At 62.1% G+C, this 25,297-nt stretch overlaps 1 protein-coding gene across 4 annotated transcripts in view; it reads left to right on the top strand.

The window, feature by feature from the left end:
- Nucleotides 1-281: 281 nt before the first annotated feature.
- PNPLA6 (patatin like phospholipase domain containing 6) overlaps nucleotides 282-25,297 on the top strand; it is a 28,773-nt gene continuing 3,757 nt past the window's right edge. For 2 of the 4 annotated variants that reach the window (XM_065654923.1, XM_065654921.1), the window contains exons 1-32: nucleotides 282-337; nucleotides 1,726-1,782; nucleotides 1,897-1,938; nucleotides 4,677-4,764; nucleotides 4,851-4,933; nucleotides 5,030-5,127; nucleotides 5,208-5,348; nucleotides 7,054-7,213; nucleotides 7,327-7,407; nucleotides 8,376-8,504; nucleotides 8,587-8,667; nucleotides 9,484-9,583; nucleotides 9,678-9,764; nucleotides 11,478-11,587; nucleotides 12,966-13,151; nucleotides 13,820-13,897; nucleotides 14,082-14,287; nucleotides 15,321-15,452; nucleotides 15,544-15,667; nucleotides 15,748-15,861; nucleotides 16,121-16,196; nucleotides 16,292-16,432; nucleotides 17,389-17,452; nucleotides 17,528-17,696; nucleotides 17,766-17,948; nucleotides 18,035-18,153; nucleotides 18,240-18,396; nucleotides 19,058-19,174; nucleotides 19,259-19,328; nucleotides 21,130-21,246; nucleotides 24,077-24,225; nucleotides 24,300-24,452. In XM_065654923.1, coding sequence (XP_065510995.1) covers nucleotides 296-337; nucleotides 1,726-1,782; nucleotides 1,897-1,938; nucleotides 4,677-4,764; nucleotides 4,851-4,933; nucleotides 5,030-5,127; nucleotides 5,208-5,348; nucleotides 7,054-7,213; nucleotides 7,327-7,407; nucleotides 8,376-8,504; nucleotides 8,587-8,667; nucleotides 9,484-9,583; nucleotides 9,678-9,764; nucleotides 11,478-11,587; nucleotides 12,966-13,151; nucleotides 13,820-13,897; nucleotides 14,082-14,287; nucleotides 15,321-15,452; nucleotides 15,544-15,667; nucleotides 15,748-15,861; nucleotides 16,121-16,196; nucleotides 16,292-16,432; nucleotides 17,389-17,452; nucleotides 17,528-17,696; nucleotides 17,766-17,948; nucleotides 18,035-18,153; nucleotides 18,240-18,396; nucleotides 19,058-19,174; nucleotides 19,259-19,328; nucleotides 21,130-21,246; nucleotides 24,077-24,225; nucleotides 24,300-24,452 — 3,654 coding nt within the window. In that variant the 5' untranslated portion in view covers nucleotides 282-295. Of the gene's footprint in view, nucleotides 338-1,725; nucleotides 1,783-1,896; nucleotides 1,939-4,676; nucleotides 4,765-4,850; nucleotides 4,934-5,029; nucleotides 5,128-5,207; nucleotides 5,349-7,053; nucleotides 7,214-7,326; nucleotides 7,408-8,375; nucleotides 8,505-8,586; nucleotides 8,668-9,483; nucleotides 9,584-9,677; nucleotides 9,765-11,477; nucleotides 11,588-12,965; nucleotides 13,152-13,819; nucleotides 13,898-14,081; nucleotides 14,288-15,320; nucleotides 15,453-15,543; nucleotides 15,668-15,747; nucleotides 15,862-16,120; nucleotides 16,197-16,291; nucleotides 16,433-17,388; nucleotides 17,453-17,527; nucleotides 17,697-17,765; nucleotides 17,949-18,034; nucleotides 18,154-18,239; nucleotides 18,397-19,057; nucleotides 19,175-19,258; nucleotides 19,329-21,129; nucleotides 21,247-22,100; nucleotides 22,486-24,076; nucleotides 24,226-24,299; nucleotides 24,453-25,297 lie in introns of those variants that run through there. The other 2 variants (XM_065654922.1, XM_065654924.1) reach the window with 2 other exon arrangements.

The raw sequence follows: 25,297 nt of genomic DNA, 5'->3' as shown, positions 1-25,297 counted from the left end.
CATGGGGACAAACCCGGGGGTGCCCCCCGGTCTCAACCCCCCGGGGAACCCCCCCACACACACTTTCGGGGTCCCCTCCAACCCCGCCACTCCCAACATGGCGCCGTCGCCTTGTGATGACCTCACCCCCCCCCCCCCCCCCACCGCGCCGCACCCAAGATGGCGCCCAGCCCGCCACCTCCCCGCTATCACTCCGCGGCTTGACCTTCCCAACATGGCGGCGGCGCCGCGACGCATTCCCCGCCCCTGCGTCTGACGTCACGCGCGGGGGAGGCGGGGTCGCTTTAAAGGGACCATGACCCCGCGGGGGCCGGAGCGGAGCGGCGACCGGCGGCCGGTGAGTGCGGGGGGACCCGGGGGGGGCACAAAACCCCCCGGGGGGGCAGCACCGGGTTGGGGGGGGCACGGAGGGGGGCGAGTCTGGCCTTGGGGGGGTGGGCAGAACCGGCCTGGGGGGAGTTTGGGGGGGGAAACACCCCCGGGTGGGGGGAGAAGTTGCCCTGGGGGGGGAAATATTGGCCTGGGGGGGGAATATTGGCCTGGGGGGGGGGAATATTGGCCTGGGGGGGGAAATATTGGCCTGGGGGGGTGGGAATATTGGCCTGGGGGGGGATTATTGGCCTAGGGGGGGGAATATTAGCCTGGGGGGGGGAAATATTGGCCTAGGGGGGGGGATTATTGGCCTGGGGGGGGGAATATTGGCCTGGGGGGGGAAATATTGGCCTAGGGGGGGAATATTGGCCGGGGGGGGGGGCGGAGTATTCGCCCATGGGTGGGGGGGCAATAATGTTTTGGGGGTGCAATATTTGCTCGGGGGGGGGGTAATAATCTCCTGGGGGGGGTAACGACATCCTGGGGGGGGTAATAACATCCTGGGGGGGGTAACAACATCCTGGGGGGGCAATAACATCCTGGGGGATGGTATTAGTTGTTCCCCCCCCCCCAATTACTGGGGGGGTGAATATTGGCCTGGGGAGGGGGCAGGAATGTCTTGGGGGGGTATTAATCCATGGGGGGGCATAATATTGGGGGGGCAATATTTGCTTTGGGGGGGCAATAAACCCCTGTGTGGGGCAATAACCTTCTGGGGGGCAGCATCAACCCCTCCCTATTACCTAATTAGTGGAAGGGGTTAATTAGCTCGGGGGGTAATTATAGCCTGGGGGGGTGTTAAGGGGGCTGAGGGGGTGATGGGGGCTTGGGGGGGGGGGACAAAGCAGGGGGCAGTTGTCACCCCGGGGGTGTCACAACCGGGGTGCTGCGTCCCCATGGGGGGGACATTGTGGCGGGGGGGGTGACATGTGCCACCCGCGGTGACGTCCCCGCTCCGGTGCCACCGGGGGTGTCCTTGGGAAGGACGGTGGTGACAACGCGGGGGGGGGACGGGGGACACGCCCCAGCGGTGGCAGCGCTGCTTGGGCACCCGGGTGACAGCGGTGACAACAGCGGCTGGTGGCCCCAGCGCCGTGTCACAACGTCCCTGTCGCCGCTTCCTCCCGCGGAGGTGACACCGAAGTCCCCACGGGGGAGGTGGGGACGTGACACTCAAGTCCCCTCCGTGTCACCCTGGGGACACCCCATGTCCCCGCAAACTGTGGCCAAACCCCCCCCGCCGGTGGCGTTCTCCCCCCGTGCGGGGACGTCACTTTGTTGTCACCGCTCCCTCGGTGGCCGTGGCGTGTCCCAAACGCTCCTTTTTTGTCCCGGTTTTGCCCGGTTTTGCAGGTTTTTGCATGGGCGGCCATGGGGCAGAGCGAGTCGGAGCCGCAGGAGGAGGCCGAGGTGGGCAATGTCCCCATTGGGGAGGGGACACGGGGGGGGGACGGTGACATCCCCGGGTGTCCCCAGCCCCGGGGGGGTTCGGCGGGGGGCTCAGTTGTCCCCTTGTCCCCGCAGGACGCGTCCCCGACGGCCGAGGAGCTGCTCCCCACGGGCGCGGTGAGCACTGGGGACACCGGCGTGTCCCCGTGTCCCCGGGGGACGCTGTCCCCATCCCCAGTGCTGCGGGGAACCCCCAGGGGACACAAACTTGTCCCCATGTCCCCAGGGGACACTGTCCTGGTCCCTGATGCCGCTGAGCACCCAGAGGTGACACAAACTCGTCCCTGTGCCTCTGGGGACACGATCTTGTCCCCAGGGGACAGTGTCCTGGTCCCCAACACTGCTGAGCATCCCCAGGGGACACCAACTTGTCCCCGATGCTGTTGAGCACCCAGAGGTGACACAAACTTGTCCCCGTGTCTCTGGGGTCTTGAACTTGTCCCCATGTCCCCAGGGGACGCTGTCCCCATCCCCAGTGCTGCGGGGAACCCCCAGGGGACACAAACTCGTCCCCATGTCCCCAGGGGACACTGTCCCCATCCCCAGTGCTGTGGGGAACCCCCAGGGGACACAAACTTGTCCCCAGGGGACGCTGTCCCCATCCCCAGTGCTGTGGGGAACCCCCAGGGGACACAAACTTGTCCCCAGGGGACGCTGTCCCCATCCCCAGTGCTGCGCGGAACCCCCAGGGGACACAAACTTGTCCCTGTGTCTCTGGGGACACGAACTTGTCCCCATGTCCCCAGGGGACACTGTCCCCATCCCCAGTGCTGCAGGGAACCCCCAGGGGACACAAACTTGTCCCCAGGGGACGCTGTCCCCATCCCCAGTGCTGCGGGGAACCCCCAGGGGACACAAACTTGTCCCCATGTCCCCAGGGGACAATGTCCTGGTCCCCAACACTGTTGAGCACCCTGAGGTGACACAAACTTGTCCCCGTGTCTCTGGGGACTTGAACTTGTCCCCATGTCCCCAGGGGACGCTGTCCCCATCCCCAGTGCTGCGGGGAACCCCCAGGGGACACAAACTTGTCCCCAGGGGACGCTGTCCCCATCCCCAGTGCTGTGGGGAACCCCCAGGGGACACAAACTTGTCCCCAGGGGACGCTGTCCCCATCCCCAGTGCTGCGCGGAACCCCCAGGGGACACAAACTTGTCCCTGTGTCTCTGGGGACACGAACTTGTCCCCATGTCCCCAGGGGACACTGTCCCCATCCCCAGTGCTGCAGGGAACCCCCAGGGGACACAAACTTGTCCCCATGTCCCCAGGGGACACTGTCCCCATCCCCAGTGCTGCGGGGAACCCCCAGGGGACACAAACTTGTCCCCATGTCCCCAGGGGACAATGTCCTGGTCCCCAACACTGTTGAGCACCCTGAGGTGACACAAACTTGTCCCCGTGTCTCTGGGGACTTGAACTTGTCCCCATGTCCCCAGGGGACGCTGTCCCCATCCCCAGTGCTGCGGGGAACCCCCAGGGGACACAAACTTGTCCCCAGGGGACGCTGTCCCCATCCCCAGTGCTGCGCGGAACCCCCAGGGGACACAAACTTGTCCCTGTGTCTCTGGGGACACGAACTTGTCCCCATGTCCCCAGGGGACACTGTCCCCATCCCCAGTGCTGCAGGGAACCCCCAGGGGACACAAACTTGTCCCCATGTCCCCGGGGGACGCTGTCCCCATCCCCAGTGCTGCGGGGAACCCCCAGGGGACACAAACTTGTCCCCATGTCCCCAGGGGACAATGTCCTGGTCCCCAACACTGTTGAGCACCCTGAGGTGACACAAACTTGTCCCCGTGTCTCTGGGGACTTGAACTTGTCCCCATGTCCCCAGGGGACGCTGTCCCCATCCCCAGTGCTGCGGGGAACCCCCAGGGGACACAAACTTGTCCCCATGTCCCCAGGGGACGCTGTCTCCATCCCCAGTGCTGCGGGGAACCCCCAGGGGACACAAACTTGTCCCCATGTCCCCAGGGGACAATGTCCTGGTCCCCAACACTGTTGAGCACCCTGAGGTGACACAAGCTTGTCCCTGTGTCTCTGGGGACATGATCTTGTCCCCATGTCCCCAGGGGACAATGTCCTGGTCCCTGATGCCATTGAGCACCCGGAGGTGACACAAACTCGTCCCTGTGCCTTTGGGGACACGATCTTGTCCCCAGGGGACAGTGTCCTGGTCCCCAACACTGCTGAGCATCCCCAGGGGACACCAACTTGTCCCTGATGCTGTTGAGCAACCTGAGGGGACACAAACTTGTCCCCATGTCCCCAGGTGTCAATGTCCTGCTCCCTGATGCTGTTGAGCACCCAGAGGTGACACAAACTTGTCCCCGTGTCTCTGGGGACTTGAACTTGTCCCCATGTCCCCAGGGGACGCTGTCCCCATCCGCAGTGCTGCAGGGAACCCCCAGGGGACACAAACTTGTCCCCAGGGGACACTGTCCTGGTCCCCAACACTGTTGAGCACCCTGAGGTGACACAAGCTTGTCCCTGTGCCTCTGGGGACATGAACTTGTCCCCATGTCCCCAGGGGACAATGTCCTGGTCCCTGATGCCATTGAGCACCCAGAGGTGACACAAACTCGTCCCTGTGCCTCTGGGGACACGATCTTGTCCCCAGGGGACAGTGTCCTGGTCCCCAACACTGCTGAGCATCCCCAGGGGACACCAACTTGTCCCCGATGCTGTTGAGCAACCTGGGGGGACACAAACACGTCCCCGTGTCCCTGGGGACACTGTCCTGCTCCCTGATGCTCCCATCCCTCCATGTCACCAAGGTGGCAGTGCCATCGGGCACCCCCCGCCCTTGTCCCCATCCCTTTGGGGACACCGGGGACACCCCCGTCCCTCCGCAGGTGCTGGGGGCCATGCTCGTCCTCGGCCTCGTCATCGTCACCGTCGCCGCCGCCATCGTCATCCTGGTCCGCCGGCTGCGCCTTAAGAGTGAGTGACAGCACCGCGGTGGCCCTTGGGGACAGGGGGGGGTGACAGGGCCGTCACCAACCTGTCCCCACGCCCCCACCCCCCAGAAATCCCAGCGCAGGGGACACCCAAATATCGCTTCCGAAAAAGGGACAAGATGCTGTTCTACGGCCGCAAGATCATGCGCAAGGTGAGGCCGGGGGGGGGGCGGGTGACACAGTTCGGGGGGTGGTGACGACTCCACGGTGTCACCACGGGGTGACAACCCCGCGCTCGGCGTCCCCAGGTGTCCCAGTCGACGTCCTCGCTGGTGGACACCACCATCTCCGGCGCCTCGCGCCCGCGCATGAAGAAGAAGCTGAAGATGCTCAACATCGCCAAAAAGTGAGGAAAACGGGCAGGGGGAGGCGACCCGCGGCGGGAGGCGGCGGCGGCACCGCGGCGTCACCCGCGTGTCCCCCAAGGATCCTGCGCATCCCCAAGGAGCTGCCGACGCTGCAGCTGAAGGAGCCGCCGCCCTCGGTGCTGGAGGCCGATCTGACCGAGTTCGACGTGGCCAATTCCCACCTGCCCTCCGAGGTGCTCTACATGCTCAAGAATGTGCGGTGAGGCCCTCCCCCCCCCCCCAAGGATCGGGCCCTTAGGGGGCAGGATCGGGCCCCGAGGGGTGGGGGGTGTCCAGGTCCATGTAAATGGTCAGGATTGGGCCCCAAGGCCAGGATCGGGCCCGGGGGGGTTGGGTCAGGATCGGGCCCCGGGAGGGGGGTCCAGATCCATTTACAGGGTCAGGATCAGGCCCCAGGGTCAGGATCGGGCCCAGGGGAGTCAGGATCGGGCCCTTAGGGGGGGTCCAGATCCATGTAAAGGGTCAGGATCGGGCCCTTAGGGGGCAGGATCGGGCCCTTAGGGGGGTCCAGATCCATGTAAAGGGTCAGGATCGGGCCCTTAGGGGGCAGGATCGGGCCCTTAGGGGGGTCCAGATCCATGTAAAGGGTCAGGATCGGGCCCTTAGGGGGCAGGATCGGGCCCTTAAGGGGGGTCCAGATCCATGTAAAGAGTCAGGATCGGGCCCTTAGGGGGCAGGATCGGGCCCTGGGGGGGTCCAGATCCATTTACGGGGTCAGGATCGGGCCCCAGGGTCAGGATCGGGCCCAGGGGAGTCAGGATCGGGCCCTTAGGGGGGGTCCAGATCCATGTAAAGGATCAGGATCGGGCCCCAAGCTCAGGATCGGGCCCTGGGGGGGTCCAGATCCATTTACGGGGTCAGGATCGGGCCCTTAGGGGGCAGGATCGGGCCCGGGGCGGGGGGCTCTTCCTGCTGCATCCCCGGCCCCGTCTTTGTCCCCTGTGTCACCTACTGTCCCCAGGGTGCTGGGTCGCTTTGAGAAGCCACTATCCCTTGTCCCCTGTGTCACCAGCTGTCCCTTGTCCCCTGTCCCCAGGGTGCTGGGTCACTTTGAGAAGCCGCTGTTCCTGGAGCTCTGTGTCACCTGCTGTCCCCAACCCTGTCCTGTGTCACCTGCTGTCCCCTCTGTCCCCTGTGTCACCTGCTGTCCCCATCCCTGTCCTGGGTCACCTGCTGTCCCCAGGGTGCTGGGTCACTTTGAGAAGCTGCTGTCTCTGTCCTGTGTCACCTGCTGTCCCTTGTCCCCTGTGTCATCGCTATCCCTGTCCTCTGTGTCACCTGCTGTCCCTTGTCCCCAGGGTGCTGGGTCACTTTGAGAAGCCGCTGTCCCTGTCCTGTGTCACCTGCTGTCCCCATCCCTGTCCCCAAGGTGCTGGGTCACTTTGAGAAGCCGCTGTCCCTGTCCCCTGTGTCACCTACTGTCCCTTGTCCCCTGTCCCCAGGGTGCTGGGTCACTTTGAGAAGCCGCTGTCTCTGTCCCCTGTGTCACCTGCTGTCCCCATCCCTGTCCCCAGGGTGCTGGGTCACTTTGAGAAGCCGCTGTCCCTGTCCCCTGTGTCACCTACTGTCCCCTGTCCCCAGGGTGCTGGGTCACTTTGAGAAGCCGCTGTCCCTGTCCTGTGTCACCTGCTGTCCCTGTCCCCTGTGTCATCGCTATCCCTATCCTTTGTGTCACCTGCTGTCCCTTGTCCCCAGGGTGCTGGGTCACTTTGAGAAGCCGCTGTCCCTGTCCCCTGTGTCACCTACTGTCCCTTGTCCCCTGTCCCCAGGGTGCTGGGTCACTTTGAGAAGCCGCTGTTCCTGGAGCTCTGTGTCACCTGCTGTCCCTTGTCCCCAGGGTGCTGGGTCACTTTGAGAAGCCGCTGTCCCTGTCCCCTGTGTCACCTGCTGTCCCTTGTCCCCAGGGTGCTGGGTCACTTTGAGAAGCCGCTGTTCCTGGAGCTCTGCCGTCACATGGTGTCCCTCCAGTGCCACCAAGGTGACTACGTGTTCCGACCCGGCCAGCCCGACACCAGCATCTACGTCCTGCAGGACGGCAAGTTGGAGCTGTTCCTCACCGAGCCGGTGCGGGGACATCGGGGACACGGGGCTTGGGGACACCCCGGGGGGCGTTGGGGACACCCCGGGGAGGGGTTGGGGACACGGCGGCGGTGGGGACAGCAGGTTTGTTGTCACAGGACGGGCAGGAGACGGTGATGAAGGAGGTGTTCCCCGGGGACAGCGTGCACAGCCTGCTCAGCATCCTCGATGTCATCACGGTACCGCCGGGTCCCCAAGCCCCGGGACTGTCCCCAACCCCTGGGACTGTCACCAATTCCCCCCTGGGGCACCTGGGACTGTCCCCAAGCCCCTGGGACACTTAGGACTGTCCCCAAGTCACCCAGGATACCTGGGATTGTCCCCAAGCCCCACCGCCTGTCCCCACATTCCTCCAGCCCAACTGTAACTGTCCCCAAGCCCCACCAGCTGTCCCCAAACTCCTCCAACCCAACCACGACTGTCCCCAAGCCCATCTGTGACTGTCCCCAAGCCCCACCACCTGTCCCCAACCTCCTCCAACCCAACTTTGTCCCCAAGCCCAACCATGACTGTCCCAAGTCCCCCCCGCCTGTCCCCAAACTCTTCCAACCCAACCACGACTGTCCCCAAGCCCATCTGTGATTGTTCCCAAGCCCCACCAGCTGTCCCCAAGCCCATCTGTGACTGTCCCCAAGCCCCACCACCTGTCCTCAACCTCCTCCAACCCAACCACGACTGTCCCCAAGCCCCTTGACCTGTCCCCAAACTCCTCCAACCCAACTGTGTCTGTCCCTAAGCCCAACCACGACTGTCCCCAAGCCCATCTGTGACTGTCCCCAAGCCCCACCACCTGTCCCCAACCTCCTCCAACCCAACTTTGTTTGTCCCCAAGCCCAACCACGACTGTCCCCAAGCCCATCTGTGATTGTCCCCAAGCCCATCTGTGACTGTCCCCAAGCCCCACCACCTGTCCCCAACCTCCTCCAACCCAACTGTGTCTGTCCCCAAGCCCAACCACGACTGTCCCCAAGCCCATCTGTGACTGTCCCCAAGCCCCACCCCCCCAACCACAACCGTCCCCACGCCCAACCCACCAAAACCCCGGTGCCACCAACCACCCCCGTCAAAGCGCCACCGTCCCCCACCCCTGGCCGGGATGCCACCCCCTTGTCCCCACAAGGCCACCGCCACCTCGCCGTGTCCCCAGGGCCACCAGCGGCCGTACCGCACGGTGTGCGCACGCGCGGCCGAGGACTCCACGGTGCTGCGGCTGCCGGTCGAGGCTTTTTCAGCCGTGTTCGAGAAGTACCCGGAGAGCCTGGTGCGGGTGGTGCAGGTGAATCGGGGACCGGGGGGCTGCGGGGGGGGGTCCCTATGGGTGACGGGTGACAACTGACGGCGTCTCGTCCCCTCCCCAGATCATCATGGTGCGTCTCCAGCGCGTCACCTTCTTGGCGCTGCACAATTATTTGGGGTTGACCAACGAGCTCTTCAGCCACGTGAGTTCCTGGTGGGCCCCAAGGCCACACCGATGTCCCCCCGAGCCACACCGATGTCCCCCCGAGCCACACTGATGTCCCCCCGAGCCACACCGATGTCCCCTCGAGCCACGCCGATGTCCCCCCAAGGCCACACTGATGTCCCCCCGAGCCACAGTGATGTCCCCCCAAGGCCACAGTGATGTCCCCCCGAGCCACACTGATGTCCCCCCGAGCCACACCGATGTCCCCTTGAGCCACACCGATGTCCCCCCGAGCCACACTGATGTCCCCTCGAGCCACAGTGATGTCCCCCCAAGGCCACACCGATGTCCCCCCAAGCCACACCGATGTCCCCCCAAGCCACACTGATGTCCCCTCAAGCCACACTGATGTCCCCTCGAGCCACACTGATGTCCCCCCAAGGCCACACCGATGTCCCCTCGAGCCACACTGATGTCCCCCCAAGGCCACACTGATGTCCCCCCGAGCCACACCGATGTCCCCCCGAGCCACACTGATGTCCCCTCGAGCCACACCGATGTCCCCTTGAGCCACACTGATGTCCCCCCAAGGCTACACCGATGTCCCCCCAAGGCCACAGTAATGTCCCCCCAAGGCCACACCGATGTCCCCCCGAGCCACACCGATGTCCCCCCAAGGCCACAGTGATGTCCCCCCGAGCCACACTGATGTCCCCCCAAGCCACACTGATGTCCCCCCGAGCCACACCGATGTCCCCTCGAGCCACACCAATGTCCCAAGGCCACACTGATGTCCCCCCAAGGCCACACCGATGTCCCCCCGAGCCACACCGATGTCCCCCCCTTTTTTTAGGACATGCAGCCGCTGCGGTTGTTCCCCCAGCCCGGCCACGCCGCCCGCACCAGCCCCGTGCGCCACGGCAAGCGGGGGCTCGGGGGGGCCGAGGAAGCGGGTAAGAGACGGGGAGGGGGAATCCGGGACCCCCCCCCATCATTTTGGGGGGGTCTCTTGGCTGCTGGTGCTCAGGGGTTGGTCTCGTCCCACAGGTGATGCGCTGAAAACCGGGGGGCTGGAGACGCCCCCCCCGCCGCCACAGCTGAGCCGCTGCATCTCCATGCCCGTGGACATCTCTGGTGGGTCGGGGGCTGGCGGAAAAAGGGGGGTCCTGGGGTTGCGTGGCCCCCCCCCGCGATTATACAGACCCCCCTGGGTTGTTCAGACATCCCCAGGGTTGTACGGTCTCCCCCAAGATTGTGCATCCCCCCCTAGACTCATGTCCCCCCCCAGACTTATATCCCCCCCAGACTCATGTCCCCCCCAAACTCATGTCCCCCCCAGACTCATGTCCCCCCAAACTCATGTCCCCCCCAGACTCATGTCCCCCCCAAACTCATGTCCCCCCCAGACTCATGTCCCCCCAAACTCATGTCCCCCCCAGACTCATGTCCCCCCCAGACTCATGTCCCCCCCAGACTCATGTCTCCCCCAAACTCATGTCCTCCCCAGACTCATGTGCCCCCCAGAGTCATGTCCCCCCCCAGACTCACGTCCCCCCGCCAGACTCCTGTCCTCCCCCAAACTCATGTACCCCCAGACTCATTTCCCCCCCCAAGACTCATGACCCCCCCCAGACTCATGTACCCCCAGACTCATGTCCCCCCCGACTCATGTACCCCCAGACTCATTTCCCCCCCCAAGACTCATGACCCCCCCCAGACTCATGTCCTCCCCCAAACTCATGTACCCCCAGACTCATGTCCCCCCCGACTCATGTACCCCCAGACTCATTTCCCCCCCCAAGACTCATGACCCCCACCAGACTCATGTCCCCCCCCTCAGACTCATGTCCCCCCAGACTCATGTACCCCCAGACTCATTTCCCCCCCCAAGACTCATGACCCCCGCCAGACTCATGTCCCCCCCCCAGACTCATATCACGCCCCCCAGACTCATGTCCCCCCCCCAGACTCATGTACCCCCAGACTCATTTCCCCCCCTAAGACTCATGTCCCCCCCCAGACTCCTGTCCCCCCAGACTCATATCACCCCCCCAGACTCATATCACCCCCCCCAGACTCATGTCCCCCCGCAAACTCATGTACCCCCAGACTCATTTCCCCCCCCAGGACTCATGACCCCTGCCAGACTCATGTCCCCCCCCCAGACTCATGTACCCCCAGACTCATTTCCCCCCCCAAGACTCATGACCCCCGCCAGACTCATGTCCCCCGCCCAGACTCCTGTCCCCCCAGACTCGTATCACCCCCCCAGACTCATGTCCCCCCCCAGACTCATGTACCCCCAGACTCATTTCCCCCCCTAAGACTCATGTCCCCCCCCCCCAGACTCCTGTCCCCCCAGACTCATATCACCCCCCCAGACTCATGTCCCCCCCCAAACTCATGTACCCCCAGACTCATTTCCCCCCCCAGGACTCATGACCCCTGCCAGACTCAGGTTCCCCCCCCAGACTCATGTACCCCCTGACTCATGTCCCCCCCAAGACTTGTGTACCCCCCAGACTATGTCCCCCCCAGACTCATGTCCTACCCAGACTCATGTCCCCCCCAGAATCATGTCTCCCCCTCCCAAACTCATGTCCCCCCCAAACTCATGTCCCCCCTAGACTCATGTCCCCCCCCCAAATTTATGTCCCACCCCAGACTCATGTACCCCCAGACTCATGTCCCCCCCAGACTCATGTCTCCCCCCTCAGACCCATGCGCCCCCCAAACTCTTGTGTGCCCCCCTCCGCTGCGTCATGCACCCCCCCACTTTTGCACCCCCCCCAGCATACCCCGTAGCACCCTGCTGACCCCCCCGTCTCCTCCTTCCCCCCTGCCCAGGCATCCAGAGGGGCCCCCGCTCCGACTTCGACATGGCGTACGAGCGCGGGCGCATCTCCGTGTCGCTGCAGGAGGACGGCGCCGCCGCCGCCATGGCTGCCTTCGCGCGGGTGAGGCCTGAGCTGGCCCCGTTGCACCCCAAACCCTCCCCACAGGGCTTTGGGGCCATGTCCAGCACCCCTAAACCCTTGACACTGGGGCGGGGACACCGCTGAGCCCCCCAAACCCTCCCCATGGCGGTGAGGCCTGGTCCAGCATGGCCGCCTTGGCCTGGGTGAGGCCTGGTCTGGCTCTGCCATCCTGAAACCCTCCCCACCGAGTTTTAGGGCCATGTCCAGCACCCCCAAACCCTCGGCAATGGGGTGGGGGCACTGCCATTCCCTCCAAAACCCCCCCCATCATGTTGGGAGCACCGCTGAGCCCCCCAAACCTTCCCCATGGTGGTGAGGCCTGGTCCAGCATGGCCGCCATGGCCGCCTTGGCCTGGGTGAGGCCCGGTCTGGCTCTGCCATCCTGAAACCCTCCCCACCGAGTTTTAGGGCCATGTCCAGCACCCCCAAACCCTCGGCAATGGGGTGGGGGCACTGCCATCCCCTCCAAAACCCCCCCCATCATGTTGGGAGCACCGCTGAGCCCCCCAAACCTTCCCCATGGCGGTGAGGCCTGGTCCAGCATGGCCGCCTTGGCCTGGGTGAGGCCTGGTCCGGCCTTGCCATCCTGAAACCCTCCCCACAGGGCTTTGGGGCCATGTCCAGCACCCCTAAACCCTTGACACTGGGGTTGGGGCACTGCCATCCCCTCCAAAACCCTCCCCATCACGTTGGGGGCACTGCTGACCCCCCAAAGCCCTCCCCATTGTGTTGGGGGCACTGCCATCCACCCCAAACCCTCCCCATCATGTTGGGGCCACCGCTGATCCCCCCAAGCCCTCCCCATCACGTTGGGGGCACCGCTGACCCCCCCAAAGCCCTCCCCATCATGTTGGGGGCACCGCTATCCACCCCAAGCCCTCCCCGTCATGTTGGGGCCACCGCTGATCCCCCCAAGCCCTCCCCATCATGTTGGGGGCACTGCCATCCACCCCAAACCCTCCCCATCACGTTGGGGGCACCGCTATCCACCCCAAACCCTCCCCATCGTGTTGGGGGCACTGCCATCCACCCCAAACCCTCCCCATCATGTTGGGGGCACCGCTGACCCCCCCAAACCCTCCCCATCACGTTGGGGGCACCGCTGACCCCCCCAAGCCCTCCCCATCACGTTGGGGGCACCGCTGACCCCCCCAAGCCCTCCCCATCATGTTGGGGGCACCGCTATCCACCCCAAACCCTCCCCATCGTGTTGGGGGCACTGCCATCCACCCCAAACCCTCCCCATGGCGGTGAGACCTGGTCCAGCATGGCCGCCTTGGCCTGGTCCGGCTCTGCCACCCCCAAAACCTCCCCACCGGGGTGGGTGGCCATGGCCGGGTGTCCCTTGTCCCCACAGTCGGTGTCCCACGAGCCCAAGGAGCGCAAGTCAGGGCCGGTGGAGGAGCAGCTGTCGGGCGTCCACCATTCCAGCGAGGACGAGCTGGCCGGCGGGGACTGTCCCTTCGGGCCCTACCAGGGCCGCCAGCCCAGCGCCATCTTCGAGGCGGCCAAGCGGGAGCTGGTCAAGCTGATGAGGGTGGAGGTGAGGACGGGGACGGCGCGAGGGCGTCGTGGCTTCGTGGCGGTTCTCAAGTTGTGGCGGGTTCCTGTCGCTTCGTGGTGGCTCCCTGTGGCCTCGTGGAGATCCCCATTGCCTTGTGGTGGGTCTCCATTGATTCATGGTGGTCCCCAATGTCTCGTGGTGGTCCCCGTTGCTTCGTGGTGGTCCCCATTGCCTCGTGGTGGTCCCCATTGCTTCGTGGTGGTCCCCATTGCCTCGTGGTGGTCCCCATTGCTTCGTGGTGGTCCCCATTGCCTCGTGGTGGTCCCCCATTGCTTCATGGTGTTCCCCAATGCCTCGTGGTGGGTCCCCATTGCTTCATGGTGGTCCCCATTGCCTCGTGGTGGTTCCTACCACCTCGTGGTAGGTTCCTGTTGCTTTGCGGTGGTCTCCTGTGGCTTTGTGGTGGGCCTTGTCACTTCACCTTGGTCCTCTGTTGCTTCATGGTGGTCCCCATTGCTTCGTGGTGGTTCCCCATTGCTTCATGGTGGGTCCCTGTGGCCTCATGGAGATCCCCATTGCCTTGTGGTGGGTCTCCATTGCTTTATGGTGGTCCCCATTGCTTCGTGCTGGTCCCCATGGCCTCCTGGTGGTCCCCATCTCCTCCCCATGGTCCCCATCGCCTCAGGTGATGCCGTTCTTCCCTCTAGGACCCTTCTCTCCTCAACAACCGTGTCTCGCTCCATCATGCCAAAGCCGGGACAGTCATCGCCCGTCAAGGGGACCAGGTGGGTCAAGGGCTTGGGGACCTGGTGTGACATCTCGCTACATTTCCATGGGATGCGACTTTTCCTTCTCCTACCCTACGGGTGGTGGGGGGCAGGAACGATCCCCAGAACCATCCGGAGGGCGTGAAGAAGACCAGAAGTGGTGCCGGTGTCCCCCGAGGGTGACGAGGTGCCGTTTTGGCAGGACGTGAGCCTCCACTTCGTGCTCTGGGGCTGCCTCCACGTCTACCAGCGCATGATCGACAAGGCGGAGGACGTCTGCCTGTTCCTGACGCAGCCCGGCGAGATGGTGGGCCAGCTGGCCGTGCTCACCGGAGAGCCCCTCATCTTCACCATCAAGGCCAACCGCGACTGCACCTTCCTCAAGATCTCCAAGTCCGATTTCTACGAGTGAGTCCCAGTGGAGGAGCTTTTGGGGCGAAGGGTTGATGCCTAAGGGGATTCTGCCGGGGTGGCACCTCCCGGAGCCACCGCCGTGTCCCCCCCGTCCCGTCCCAACAGATGGGATGAGGATGAGTTCACGCTGAACGCGACAGATGAGATCAGGTGTGAGTTCGCTCCGGGTGTTTCTGCATGGAATGAATGACAATCACTCCAGGGGTCCAATTCAATGATGAATTTACTAAAAGCACGTGGTGGGATACAAATTACAGCAATTAGTGACTTGGCAAAAGTAATATCACAAAGCTTATCAATACATTGACAGCAAAAGTCCTAAAAAACGGTGGATTGGCAACGATTAGTAACTATAATGCAAAACTTAACAAGGCTTTAGCAGCAGAACTTACAATGATATTAATTTTTTATGTTCAAGAAAAACAAAAAGAAAGAGAGAGAAGGAAAACTAAGATATAAGAGAGAGAGTAAGATATCACCATTCCACGGGTTACCAATCCAGTGATAGCCGGTGGAGGACGGTGGTCACGTTGGGGACTTTGGTCACACCGCACAGCCCTGATGCCACGCGCGGGGTCATTTTATAACCCAGTTCATTTACATGTGGGGGATTCATCTCCTCCCTCCGTTTGCTCTTGGTGCTAATTGGGAAGACTCTTCTAGAAGTGGGTCTGGGGTCTTCAAACTAGGGGCAAGCTCTACGGTACCGACCAGAAGGGAGTTGTTTTGCCCGTCAGGTTTGTGGTTTCTCCTGATAATTGGTTGTCCGACAGGCGGATCACCTCTGTCATCCCAATTATCATCCCAATTAGGGGCCTTTACTGATTAAGGCATCTGACGCCACAGCCAAACACAAAACCTTGGGGAAGATCAAACGAGGTGTCTCCCTCCACAGCCATCTATCTAGTGCACCCAAAGCAACAAAAACTAGATGATTGAGGCGTGACATGGTCCTTTGTTCTGCTAAGGATGGGGGGGGGGACACGCTTCAAGGTTGTGACCCCCCCCGCCCGCCGTTGACCCGTAGGATCATGCGGGAGCAGCCCAGCGTGGTGCTGAGCGTGGCCCACACTGTGGCCGCCCGGATGTCGCCATTCGTGCGCCAAATGGACTTCGCCATCGACTGGATGGCGGTGGAGGCCGGGCGGGCGCTCTACAGGTACCGACGGGTGGGTTCCCACCTCCGCTCGGTGACAACCTCCTCGGCGGGGGGGTTGAGGCGCCCACCGGCGGTGTCCCCCGTCCCCCAGGCAGGGCGACAAGTCGGACTGCACCTACATCGCGCTCAACGGGCGCCTCCGCTCCGTCATCCAGAAGGGCAGCGGCAAGAAGGAGCTGATCGGGGAGTACGGCCGCGGGGACCTCATCGGCGTGGTGAGAGCCGCGGCGGCGCACGGGGGCGGGCGCCCGACGCGTCTTGTCCGTCTGTCTTGCCCACGTGTCTCTTTGTCCAGGTGGAGGCGCTCACCCGGCAGCCCCGGGCCACCACGGTCCACGCGGTCCGGGACACCGAGTTGGCCAAGCTGCCCGAGGGCACCTTGAACAACATCAAACGCAGATACCCCCAGGTACCACCATCCTGGTGTCCCCATGTCCCCTCCCGCTGGTGGCCGTGACACTCGTTAAAACCAGCTTAAATGAAAGAGATAATTCGAGCTGTTGGGAGAGAAGGGCTGATGTGCTCAAGGGTTGCCCGTCTCTGAGGTCGCCAAGGGTGGGTGGTGGCACCCAGAAAGACGTGTGGGACACCAGTTGGGTGTGTTGATGAGTCTCCAGCTCGGGAAGCCCTCCCAGGTCTGGTGGCCACCCCTGTCCTCGTCCCTGCAGGTTGTCACCCGCCTCATCCACCTCCTGAGCCAGAAGATCTTGGGAAACCTTCAGCAGCTCCGTGGCCCCTTTTCAAGTAGGTCCCAAAGGCGTTGGGGACAATGGGGTGGCCTCTCCAGGGCTGGTGGCACGGGGAAGGTGGCCACCACCCCGTGGTCTCTGTCCCCGCAGGCTCTGGCTTGGGCATGGCCTCCAGCTCGGAGCCCACCAACCCCACCAGCAACCTGTCCACGGTGGCGGTGCTGCCGGTGTGCAACGACGTCCCCATGGCCGCCTTCACGCTGGAGCTCAAGCACGCGCTCAACGCCATCGGTGAGTGCCAGTGTGGCAGCTGCCGCGATGTGGAGGTGGCCGTGGTCGCACCATGGCATGGTGACCAGCACGGCCCCGTTGGCGTGACAGTGACCACAACGTGGTGGTGACAACAGCCCCATGGCTTAGTGGCAACCATAGCATGGTGACCATAGCCCCGTGGCATGATGGTGACCACAGCATGGTGGTGGCCACGCCATGGTGGTGACAGCAGCCCCAGGGCTTGTTGGTGACCACAGCGTGGTGGTGACCACGCCATGGTGGTGACCACGGTGTCGTGGCATGGTGGCAACCATGGCATGGTTATGACCAGAGCCCACACCGTGGTGGTGACCACAGCCCCACAGCACGATGGTGACCATGCTATGGTGTTGACCATGGTGTCATGGCATGGTGGCAACCATGATGTGGTGATGACCGGAGCCCACATCATGGTGGTCACCACAACCCTATGGTGTGGTGGCAACCATGGCATGGTGATGACCGAAGCCCACAGCATGGTGGTGACCATGCCATGGTGGTGACCACAGTGTCATGGCATGGTGGCAACCATGGCATGGTGATGACCAGGGCCCACAGAATAGTGGTGGCCACGCCGTGGTGGTGACCACAACCCCCTGGCACGATGGTGACCACGCAACTATATTGACCACAGTGTCACGGCATGGTGGCAACCATGGCATGGTGGTGACCGGAGCCCGCATCATGGTGGTGACCACACGATGGTGGTGACCACAGTGTGATAGCAGGGTGGCAACCATGGCATGGTGACCATAGCCCCGTGCATGGTGGTGACCACAATGTCATGGCAGGGTGGCAACCATGGCATGGTGGCAGCCATGGCATGGTGACCACAGCCCCGTGGCATGATGGTGACCACAGCATGGTGGTGACCACGCCATGGTGGTGACCACAGCCCCATGGCACATTGTTGACCAGGTCCCCACCTTCCTCAGGTCCCACGCTGCTCCTCACCAGCGACATCATCCGCGCCCGTCTCGGCTCCTCGGCCCTGGACAGGTAACTCCCGTCGGGAGAAACGTCCCCGGTGTGTCACCACCGCTGTGCCACCGTTTGACCCCTCCGTCCGGGCAGCATCCAGGAGTACCGGCTGTCGGGGTGGCTGGCGCAGCAGGAGGACATCCACCGCATCGTCCTCTACCAAACCGACTGCACCCTCACGCCGTGGACCGTGCGCTGCATCCGCCAAGCCGACTGCATCCTCATCGTGGGCTTGGGCGACCAAGAGCCGGCGTTGGGAGAGGTGAGGCGGGTCGGGCTTGGCCGTGGTGGGACAACCATGGCCACGCCGGGTGGCTGACGGCTTCCACAGCTGGAGCAGATGTTGGAGAACACGGCGGTGCGGGCGCTGAAGCAGCTGGTTCTCCTGCACCGCGAGGACGGGCCCAGCCCGTCCCGCACCGTCGAGTGGCTCAACATGCGCAGCTGGTGCTCGGGCCACCTCCACATCAAGTGTCCCCGGCGCGTCTTCTCCCGCCGCAGCCCCACCAAACTGGTACGTTCACGTGTCCCCCCCGCCGGCTCGGGTGACTTTGGTGGCCCGCCGTTGTCATCGTCACCCGTTGTCTGTCCCGCCCGCAGCGGGAGATGTACGAGAAGGTGTTTGAGAAGAACGCCGACCGGCACAGCGACTTCTCCCGCTTGGCGCGTGTCCTCACCGGCAACACCATCGCCCTGGTCCTGGGGGGCGGCGGAGCCAGGTGGGTGACACCCCGCGGTGAGACCCATCGGGGTGGGGGGGTCCCCAATCTTCTCCATGCTCCCCTCCATCTCCTCCCCCACGCAGGGGCTGCTCCCACATCGGGGTGATCAAGGCGATGGAGGAGTCAGGGATCCCCATCGACATGGTGGGCGGCACGTCCATCGGCGCCTTCATCGGTGCGCTCTACGCCGAGGAGCGCAGCGCCGTGCGCACCAAGCAGCGGGCGCGCGAGTGGGCCAAGGTGGGTGCGGTGACACCGGCCAAGGTCACCCCGGCCCTCGCTGTCCCGCTTTTGGGGAGGACACCAGCTGGGGTGTTGCTAAAGCATCTCCTTCCTCCTTCTCTTGTTCCTCTTCTTCTTTCCTCTTGTTCTTCCTCTTCTTCTCCTTGTCTCCTCCTCTTCCTCCTTCTCTCCTTTTTTCTTCTCTTCTTCCTCCTCCTTCTGCTGCTGCTGCTGCTTCTCTTTTCTTCTCTCCTTTTTCTTTCTCCTCCTTCATATTCCTCCTTCTCTTCCTCCTTCTTCTTTCTCCTCCTCCTCTTCTTTCTCCTTCTCCTCCTCTTCTCTACTCACTCTTTCTCCCCCTTTTCCTTCTTCTCTCCTTCTTCCTCATCTTCCTCTTCCTCCTTCTTTGTATTCATCCTTCTTCTTGTTCTCCTTCATCTTCATCCTTCTCCTCCTTCTTCATCATTCTCCTCCTTTTCTTCTTCTTCTTCTTCTTCTTCTTCCTTCTCCTCTCCTTCTTCTTCCTTCTCCTTCTTCTCTCCTTATTCATCCTTCCTTCTCCTCCTTCTCCTTCTCCTTCTCCTTCTCTTTCTCCTTCTCCTTCTCCTTCTCCTTCTCCTCCTCCTCCTCCTCCTCCTCCTCCTTTTTTGTCCTCTTCCTCCTCCTCCTCCTCCTCCAGTGCATGAACTCGGTGTTCGAGACCGTCCTGGACCTCACCTACCCCATCACCTCCATGTTCTCGGGCTCAGCCTTCAACGCCAGCATCAACAAGGTTTTCCAGGACAAGCAGGTCGAGGTGCGTCGCGTGGACCACCCGTGGTGGGTCCCACCCACCCCGCAACGTCCCCGTGGTGTCACCCACCCCGTCTTGTCCCCGCAGGACCTGTGGCTGCCCTACTTCAACGTCACCACCGACATCACGGCCTCGGCCATGCGGGTGCACACGGATGGTAAGAGCCCCCCGGGGACACTTTGGGTGCCACCACATCCCCCTTTGTGGGGACCCTCCTCACCAGCACCAGCACCCCAAAACGGTGCCGCTGTCCCACGGGGGAAGGTTTGTCACATGCCACAGGGAGGGGACACCTGGCACAGCAAGGAAAGGGCTTGGAGGGCTCGTTGTGAGACCAGAGCCACCCGCTGTTGGTGACACCACCAGGCTCAGGTCCCCGTGGGGCTGTGGGGTGGGGATGGGGACAGGCTGAGGGTGTCCCCACATCTCGGCGCCCCGGGGACACGTGTCCCGTCTAACGTCTGCTCACCACTAACCCCAGTAACCCACGCTCACGGCATGTGGAGCACGGGGACGCGGTGGCAGCGCTGCGGGAGTGGCGGCGTGGTCGTGGTGGAGACAGCGTGGTGGTGTTGGAGACCACGTGGGGGTGGTGGTGGAGACCACATGGGGGTGGTGGTGGAGACAACATGGTGGTGGTGGAGACAGCGTGGTGGTGGTGGTGGAGACTACGTGGTGGTGGTGGTGGAGACAATGTGGTGATGGTGGTGGAGACAATGTGGTGATGGTGGTGGAGACTACGTGGTGGTGGTGGAGACTACATGGTCATGGGGATGATGCTGTGGTGGTGGTGGTGAAGACTATGTGGTCATGGGGATGATGCTGTGGTGGTGGTGGAGACTACATGGTGGTGGGAATGATGCCGTGGTTGTGGTGGAGACCACGTGGTGGTGGTGGGGATGATGCTGTGGTGGTGGTGGACATGTGGTGGTGAGGACCATGTGGTGGTGGGGATGATGTGGTGGTGGTGGTGGAGACTACATGGTCATGGGGATGATGCCGTGGTTGTGGTGGAGACCACGTGGTGGTGGTGGGGATGATGCTGTGGTGGTGGAGACTACATGGTGGTGGGGATGATGCTGTGGTGGTGGTGGAGACAATCTGGTCATGGGGATGATACTGTGGTGGTGGTGGAGACTCTATGGTGGTGGCCACGTGGCGATGGGGATGAATATCTGATGGTGGTGCTGGACATGTGGTAGTGGCCATGGTAGTGGTGGACACGTGGTGGTGGGGATGATGCTGTGGTGCTGGTGGAAACCATGTGGTGGTGAAGACAACATGGTAGTGGTGGAGACTACATGACGGTGGGGATGATGCTGTGATGGCGGTGGAGACCACGTGATGGTGGGGATGAATCTGTGGTGGTGGTGTTGGATGTGTGGTGGTGGCCATGGTGGCGGTGGCCACGTGGTGGTGGGGATGATGCCATGGTGTTGGTGGAGACAACATGGTTGTGGAGATGACGATATGGTGGTGGTGCTGGACACGTGGTAGGGATGATGTGGTGGTGGGGACATCGTGGTGGTGGGGACATCGTGGTGGTGGGGATGTTGTGGTCGTGGGAACATCACGGTTGTGGGGACATGGCGGTGGTGGGGACATCATGGTGGTGGGGACGTCACGGTGGTGGGGACGTCACGGTGGTGGGGACATCATGGTGGTGGGGACATCGCGGTGGTGGGGACGTTGCGGTGGCTGCCCCTCCTCCTTGCATGGTGTCGGCGCTCACCTGGGACATTGAGCCGTCCACGGGGCGCAGGTGGTGGCTCGGTGGCAGCCTGGCTCTCGCTCTGCCTGTTCCTCCGGCTTCTAACGCCAACTAACCCCCCTCGCCCCCTCCTAACCTCCCCCCGAGGGGCTTCCCCTTGGTCCTGGGGCTCCAAAGGTCCCACCGGCGCGGTGCCGGCAGCCTCGGTCACCTCCGTGGCCATGACCGTGTCCTCTCCCTCCGGCAGGCAGCCTTTGGCGCTACGTCCGAGCCAGCGCTTCTTACACCCCCTACCTGCCACCGCTCTGCGACCCCAAGGACAGCCACTTGCTGGTGGATGGCTGCTATGTTAACAATGTCCCAGGTCAGCATCTCGCCCACCGGGGCCAACAGCCCCACCAGAAAAAAAAAAAATTATCCCAAACAGCTCCAAAAAACCCACGTCCCAACCCAAAAACCACCTTGCAACCCAAAAAACCACATCGCAACCCAAAAAAACATCTCGCAACTCAAAAAAGCCTGTCGCAAACCAGGTTGAACCACATCCCGACCCATGTTGACCAAGGACCCAACCGAGCTTGACCCAAGAACGCAACCCAGGTTGAGCAAGAACCCAACCGAGGTTGAACAAGAACCCAACCGAGGTTGAACAAGAACCCAACCAAGATTGGCCAGGAACCCAACCGAGGTTGAACAAGAACCCAACCAAGGTTGGCCAGGAACCCAACCGAGGTTGAACAAGAACCCAACCGAGGTTGAACAAGAACCCAACCGAGGTTGAACAAGAACCCAACCAAGGTTGGCCAGGAACCCAACCGAGGTTGAACAAGAACCCAACCAAGGTTGGCCAGGAACCCAACCGAGGTTGAGCCAAGAATGAAAACCAGGTTGGCCAAGAACCCAACCAAGGTTGACCCAAGAACGCAAAGCAGGTTGACCAAGAACTCAACCGAGGTTGGCCAAGAGCCCAACCCAGGTTGAACAAGAGCCCAACCAAGGCTGACCAAAAACCCAACCCGGGTTGAACAAGAGCCCAAGCCAGGTTGACCAGGTGGCCGGTCAGGGCGCGCAGTGGGTTCCTCTGCCACCCATGGTTGCCCCGTTGGACAACCACGGGCTGTAGACGTCCCCGGGCGCGGGCAAGGCCGAGGGGCAGCCCCTGCCATGCGTGGGGTGTGGGGTGGACCGTGCTGATTGCGTTTGTTCCCGCCGGCGCAGGCTCGCTCTGGCGGTACGTGCGAGCCAGCATGACCCTTTCTGGGTACCTACCGCCACTCTGCGACCCCAAGGACGGCAACTTGCTGATGGACGGGGGTTACATCAACAACCTGCCAGGCAAGTCAATGCTGGCACCGGCACCACCCAACCGGGACATCCGCTGATGTGGCAGTTGGGTGGGAGCTGTGTGGCCACCACGAGATGGGTTCTCGATAAGGTTTGAGGTTGGATTTGGGACATCCGGCTTGGCTTTGCATCTTCTTGGTGGCTTCGTTGTTGGGCGTCTTCATCTTTCACGTGCAAAACAACGTTCATCCATCTTGTGTCATCTCGTGGTGTCCTTAGCACCAGGCAGCTTCCAGGGCATCGTCATCCTTCTCCACGTGCAAGATCTGTCCCTTCATCTTGCATCATCTCTTGGTGGCTTCATTGTTGGGTGTCTTCATCGTCTTCCGCATGCAAGAACATTTGTTCGTCCATCTTATATCATCTTGTGGTGTCCTCAGCACCAGGTGGCTTCCAAGACATCATCATCCTCCTCCACGTGGAAGATACATCCCTACATCTTGAGTCATCTCTTGGTGGCTTCGTTGGGTGTCTCCTCAAGGCATCTTCATGGACCTTTGCGTCCCAAATAAGTCACAAGAGTCTTGCATCATCTCTTGGTGGCTTCCCAGATCATCTTCATCCTTCTTCATGTGCAAAAAAATGCCCCTCCATCTTGTGTCATCTCTGGGTCACCTTATGTCACCTCTGGGTGTCCTTAGCACCCTCCTAGAGCGTCTCCATCCTCCTTAGGTTCCCTCCTCCACCTTCCTCCATCCCGCATCATCTCCTCAGCTTTGGGTGTCCTCCCAGGGCATCTCCACCATCTTTTGTTCTCCCCAGCATTGGGTGTTCTCCTGGGACATCTTCACACTTCATCGTCTGCAAGACACCTCGGTCCATTTTGTGTCATCCTCTCTTGATTTTTTGATCTCCTGGTGCCCTCCTTGGGCCTCTCCATCCTCCTTCACATGGAAACCACCTTCCTCCACGTTGCATCATCATCTCATGATGTCCTGAGCACCACGTTCCCTCCTGGAGCATCTCCAGCTTCCACGTTCAAACCGTCTCCATCCACCTCGCATCATCTCCTGGTGTCCCACCACCGACTGTCCTGGGGCATCTCCATCCTTCTTCATATGGAAACCACCTTCCTCCATGTTTCATCGTCATCTCTTGATGTCCTCATGCCCAGGTGTCCTCCTGGGGCATCTCCATGCTCTTTCACATGGAAACCACCTTCTTCCATGTTGCATCTCTTGATGTCCTCAGCATCGTGTTCCCTCTTGGAGCATCTCCAGCCTCCATGTTCAAACCGTCTCCATCCACCTCGCATCATCTCCTGGTGTCCCACCACCAACTGTCCTGGGGCATCTCCATCCTTCTTCATATGGAAACCACCTTCCTCCATGTTTCGTCGTCATCTCTTGATGTCCTCATGCCCAAGTGTCCTCCTGGGGCATCTCCATGCTCCTTCACGTGGAAACCACCTTCTTCCACGTTGCATCGTCATCTCTTGATGTCCTCAGCAGCAGGTGCCCTCCTGGAGCTTCTCCTGCCTCCATGTTCACGTAATTTCTATCCACCTTGCATCATCTCCTGGTGTCCCACCACTGAGTGTCCTGCTGGGGCACCTCCATCCTCCTTCACATGGAAACCCCCTTCTTCCACATTGCATCTCTTGATGTCCTCAGCACCATGTTCCCTCTTAGAGCATCTCCAGCCTCCATGTTCAAACCGTTTCCACCCACCTCGCATCATCTCCTGGTGTCCCACCACCGACTGTTCTCCTGGGTCATCCCCACGCTCCTCATCCCCCCAGCACTTCTGCACCTCGCCCGTGCCCGGGTTGCGTCACCGTCCTGCCGCCGGGCTCCTGCACCCATGGGACACTGTCCCACCACCCAACCTCTTCCCTTCCCACCCCGCAGCCGACATCGCCCGCAACATGGGCGCCAAGACGGTGATCGCCATCGACGTGGGCAGCCAGGACGAGACCGACCTCTGCAACTACGGGGACAGCCTGTCCGGCTGGTGGCTCCTCTGGAAACGGCTCAACCCCTGGGCCGAGAAAGTCAAGGTGAGGCCCGGAGGGACGCGGGGGGACACGGGTGAGGTGGTGGGGACGAGGCGCTGAGCTCCTGGTCCGCGCAGGTGCCCGACATGGCGGAGATCCAGTCCCGCCTGGCCTACGTGTCCTGCGTGCGGCAGCTGGAGGTGGTGAAGTCCAGCTCCTACTGCGAGTACATCCGCCCGCCCATCGACCGCTTCAAGACCATGGATTTCGGCAAGTTCGACGAGATCTACGTGAGTCGGGGGGGACGGGGAGGCCCGTGGGGTGGCCTGGGCCGTGTCTCAGAGGGCCCCAAGCCATCAGCGAGGCGCCCTAAGCCATGGGTTGAGGTTCTCAAGCCATCAGTTGGGTCTCGAGCCATCGGTTTGGTGTCCTGGGTCATCAGTTGGGTGTCTTGGGCCATCAGTTGGGTGTCATGGAGCATCAGTTGGGTGTCTTAGGCCATCAGTTGGGTGTCCTGGGTCATCAGTTGGGTGTCTTGGGTCATCAGTTGGGTGTCTTGGGCCTTTGGCTGGGTGCCCCAACCATCAATAGGGTGTCCTGGGCCATCAGTTGGGTGTCCCAACCATCAGTTGGGTGTCTTGGGCCATCAATGGGGTGTCTCGGGCCATCAGTTGGGTGTCTTGGACCATCAGTTGGGTGTCTTGGGCCATCACTTGGGTGCCTCAACCATCAGTGGGGTGTCCTAGGCCACCAGTTGGGTGTCCCAGCCATCAGTTGGGTGTCTTGGATCATCAACGGGGTGTCCTGGGCCATCCGTTGGGTGTCTTGGACCATCAGTTGGGTGTCTTGGGCCATCAGTTGGGTGTCTTGGGCCATCAGTTGGTGTCCCAACCATCAGTTGGGTGTCTTGGGCCATCAGTTGGTGTCCCAACCATCAATGGGGTGTCCTGGGCCATCAGTTGGGTGTCTTGGACCATCAGTTGGGTGTCTTGGGCCATCAGTTGGGTGTCCCAACCATCAATGGGGTGTCCTGGGCCATCAGTTGGGTGTCTTGGACCATCAGTTGGGTGCCTTGGGCCATCAGTTGGGTGTCCCAACCATCAATGGGGTGTCCTGGGCCATCAGTTGGGTGTCT

The sequence above is a fragment of the Caloenas nicobarica genome, chromosome 36 (genome assembly GCF_036013445.1).
Source record: "Caloenas nicobarica isolate bCalNic1 chromosome 36, bCalNic1.hap1, whole genome shotgun sequence".
NCBI classification, from domain to species: domain Eukaryota; kingdom Metazoa; phylum Chordata; class Aves; order Columbiformes; family Columbidae; genus Caloenas; species Caloenas nicobarica.
Note: the sequence above shows the minus strand (reverse complement) of the source record. Positions and strands in the feature narration are given on the sequence as shown.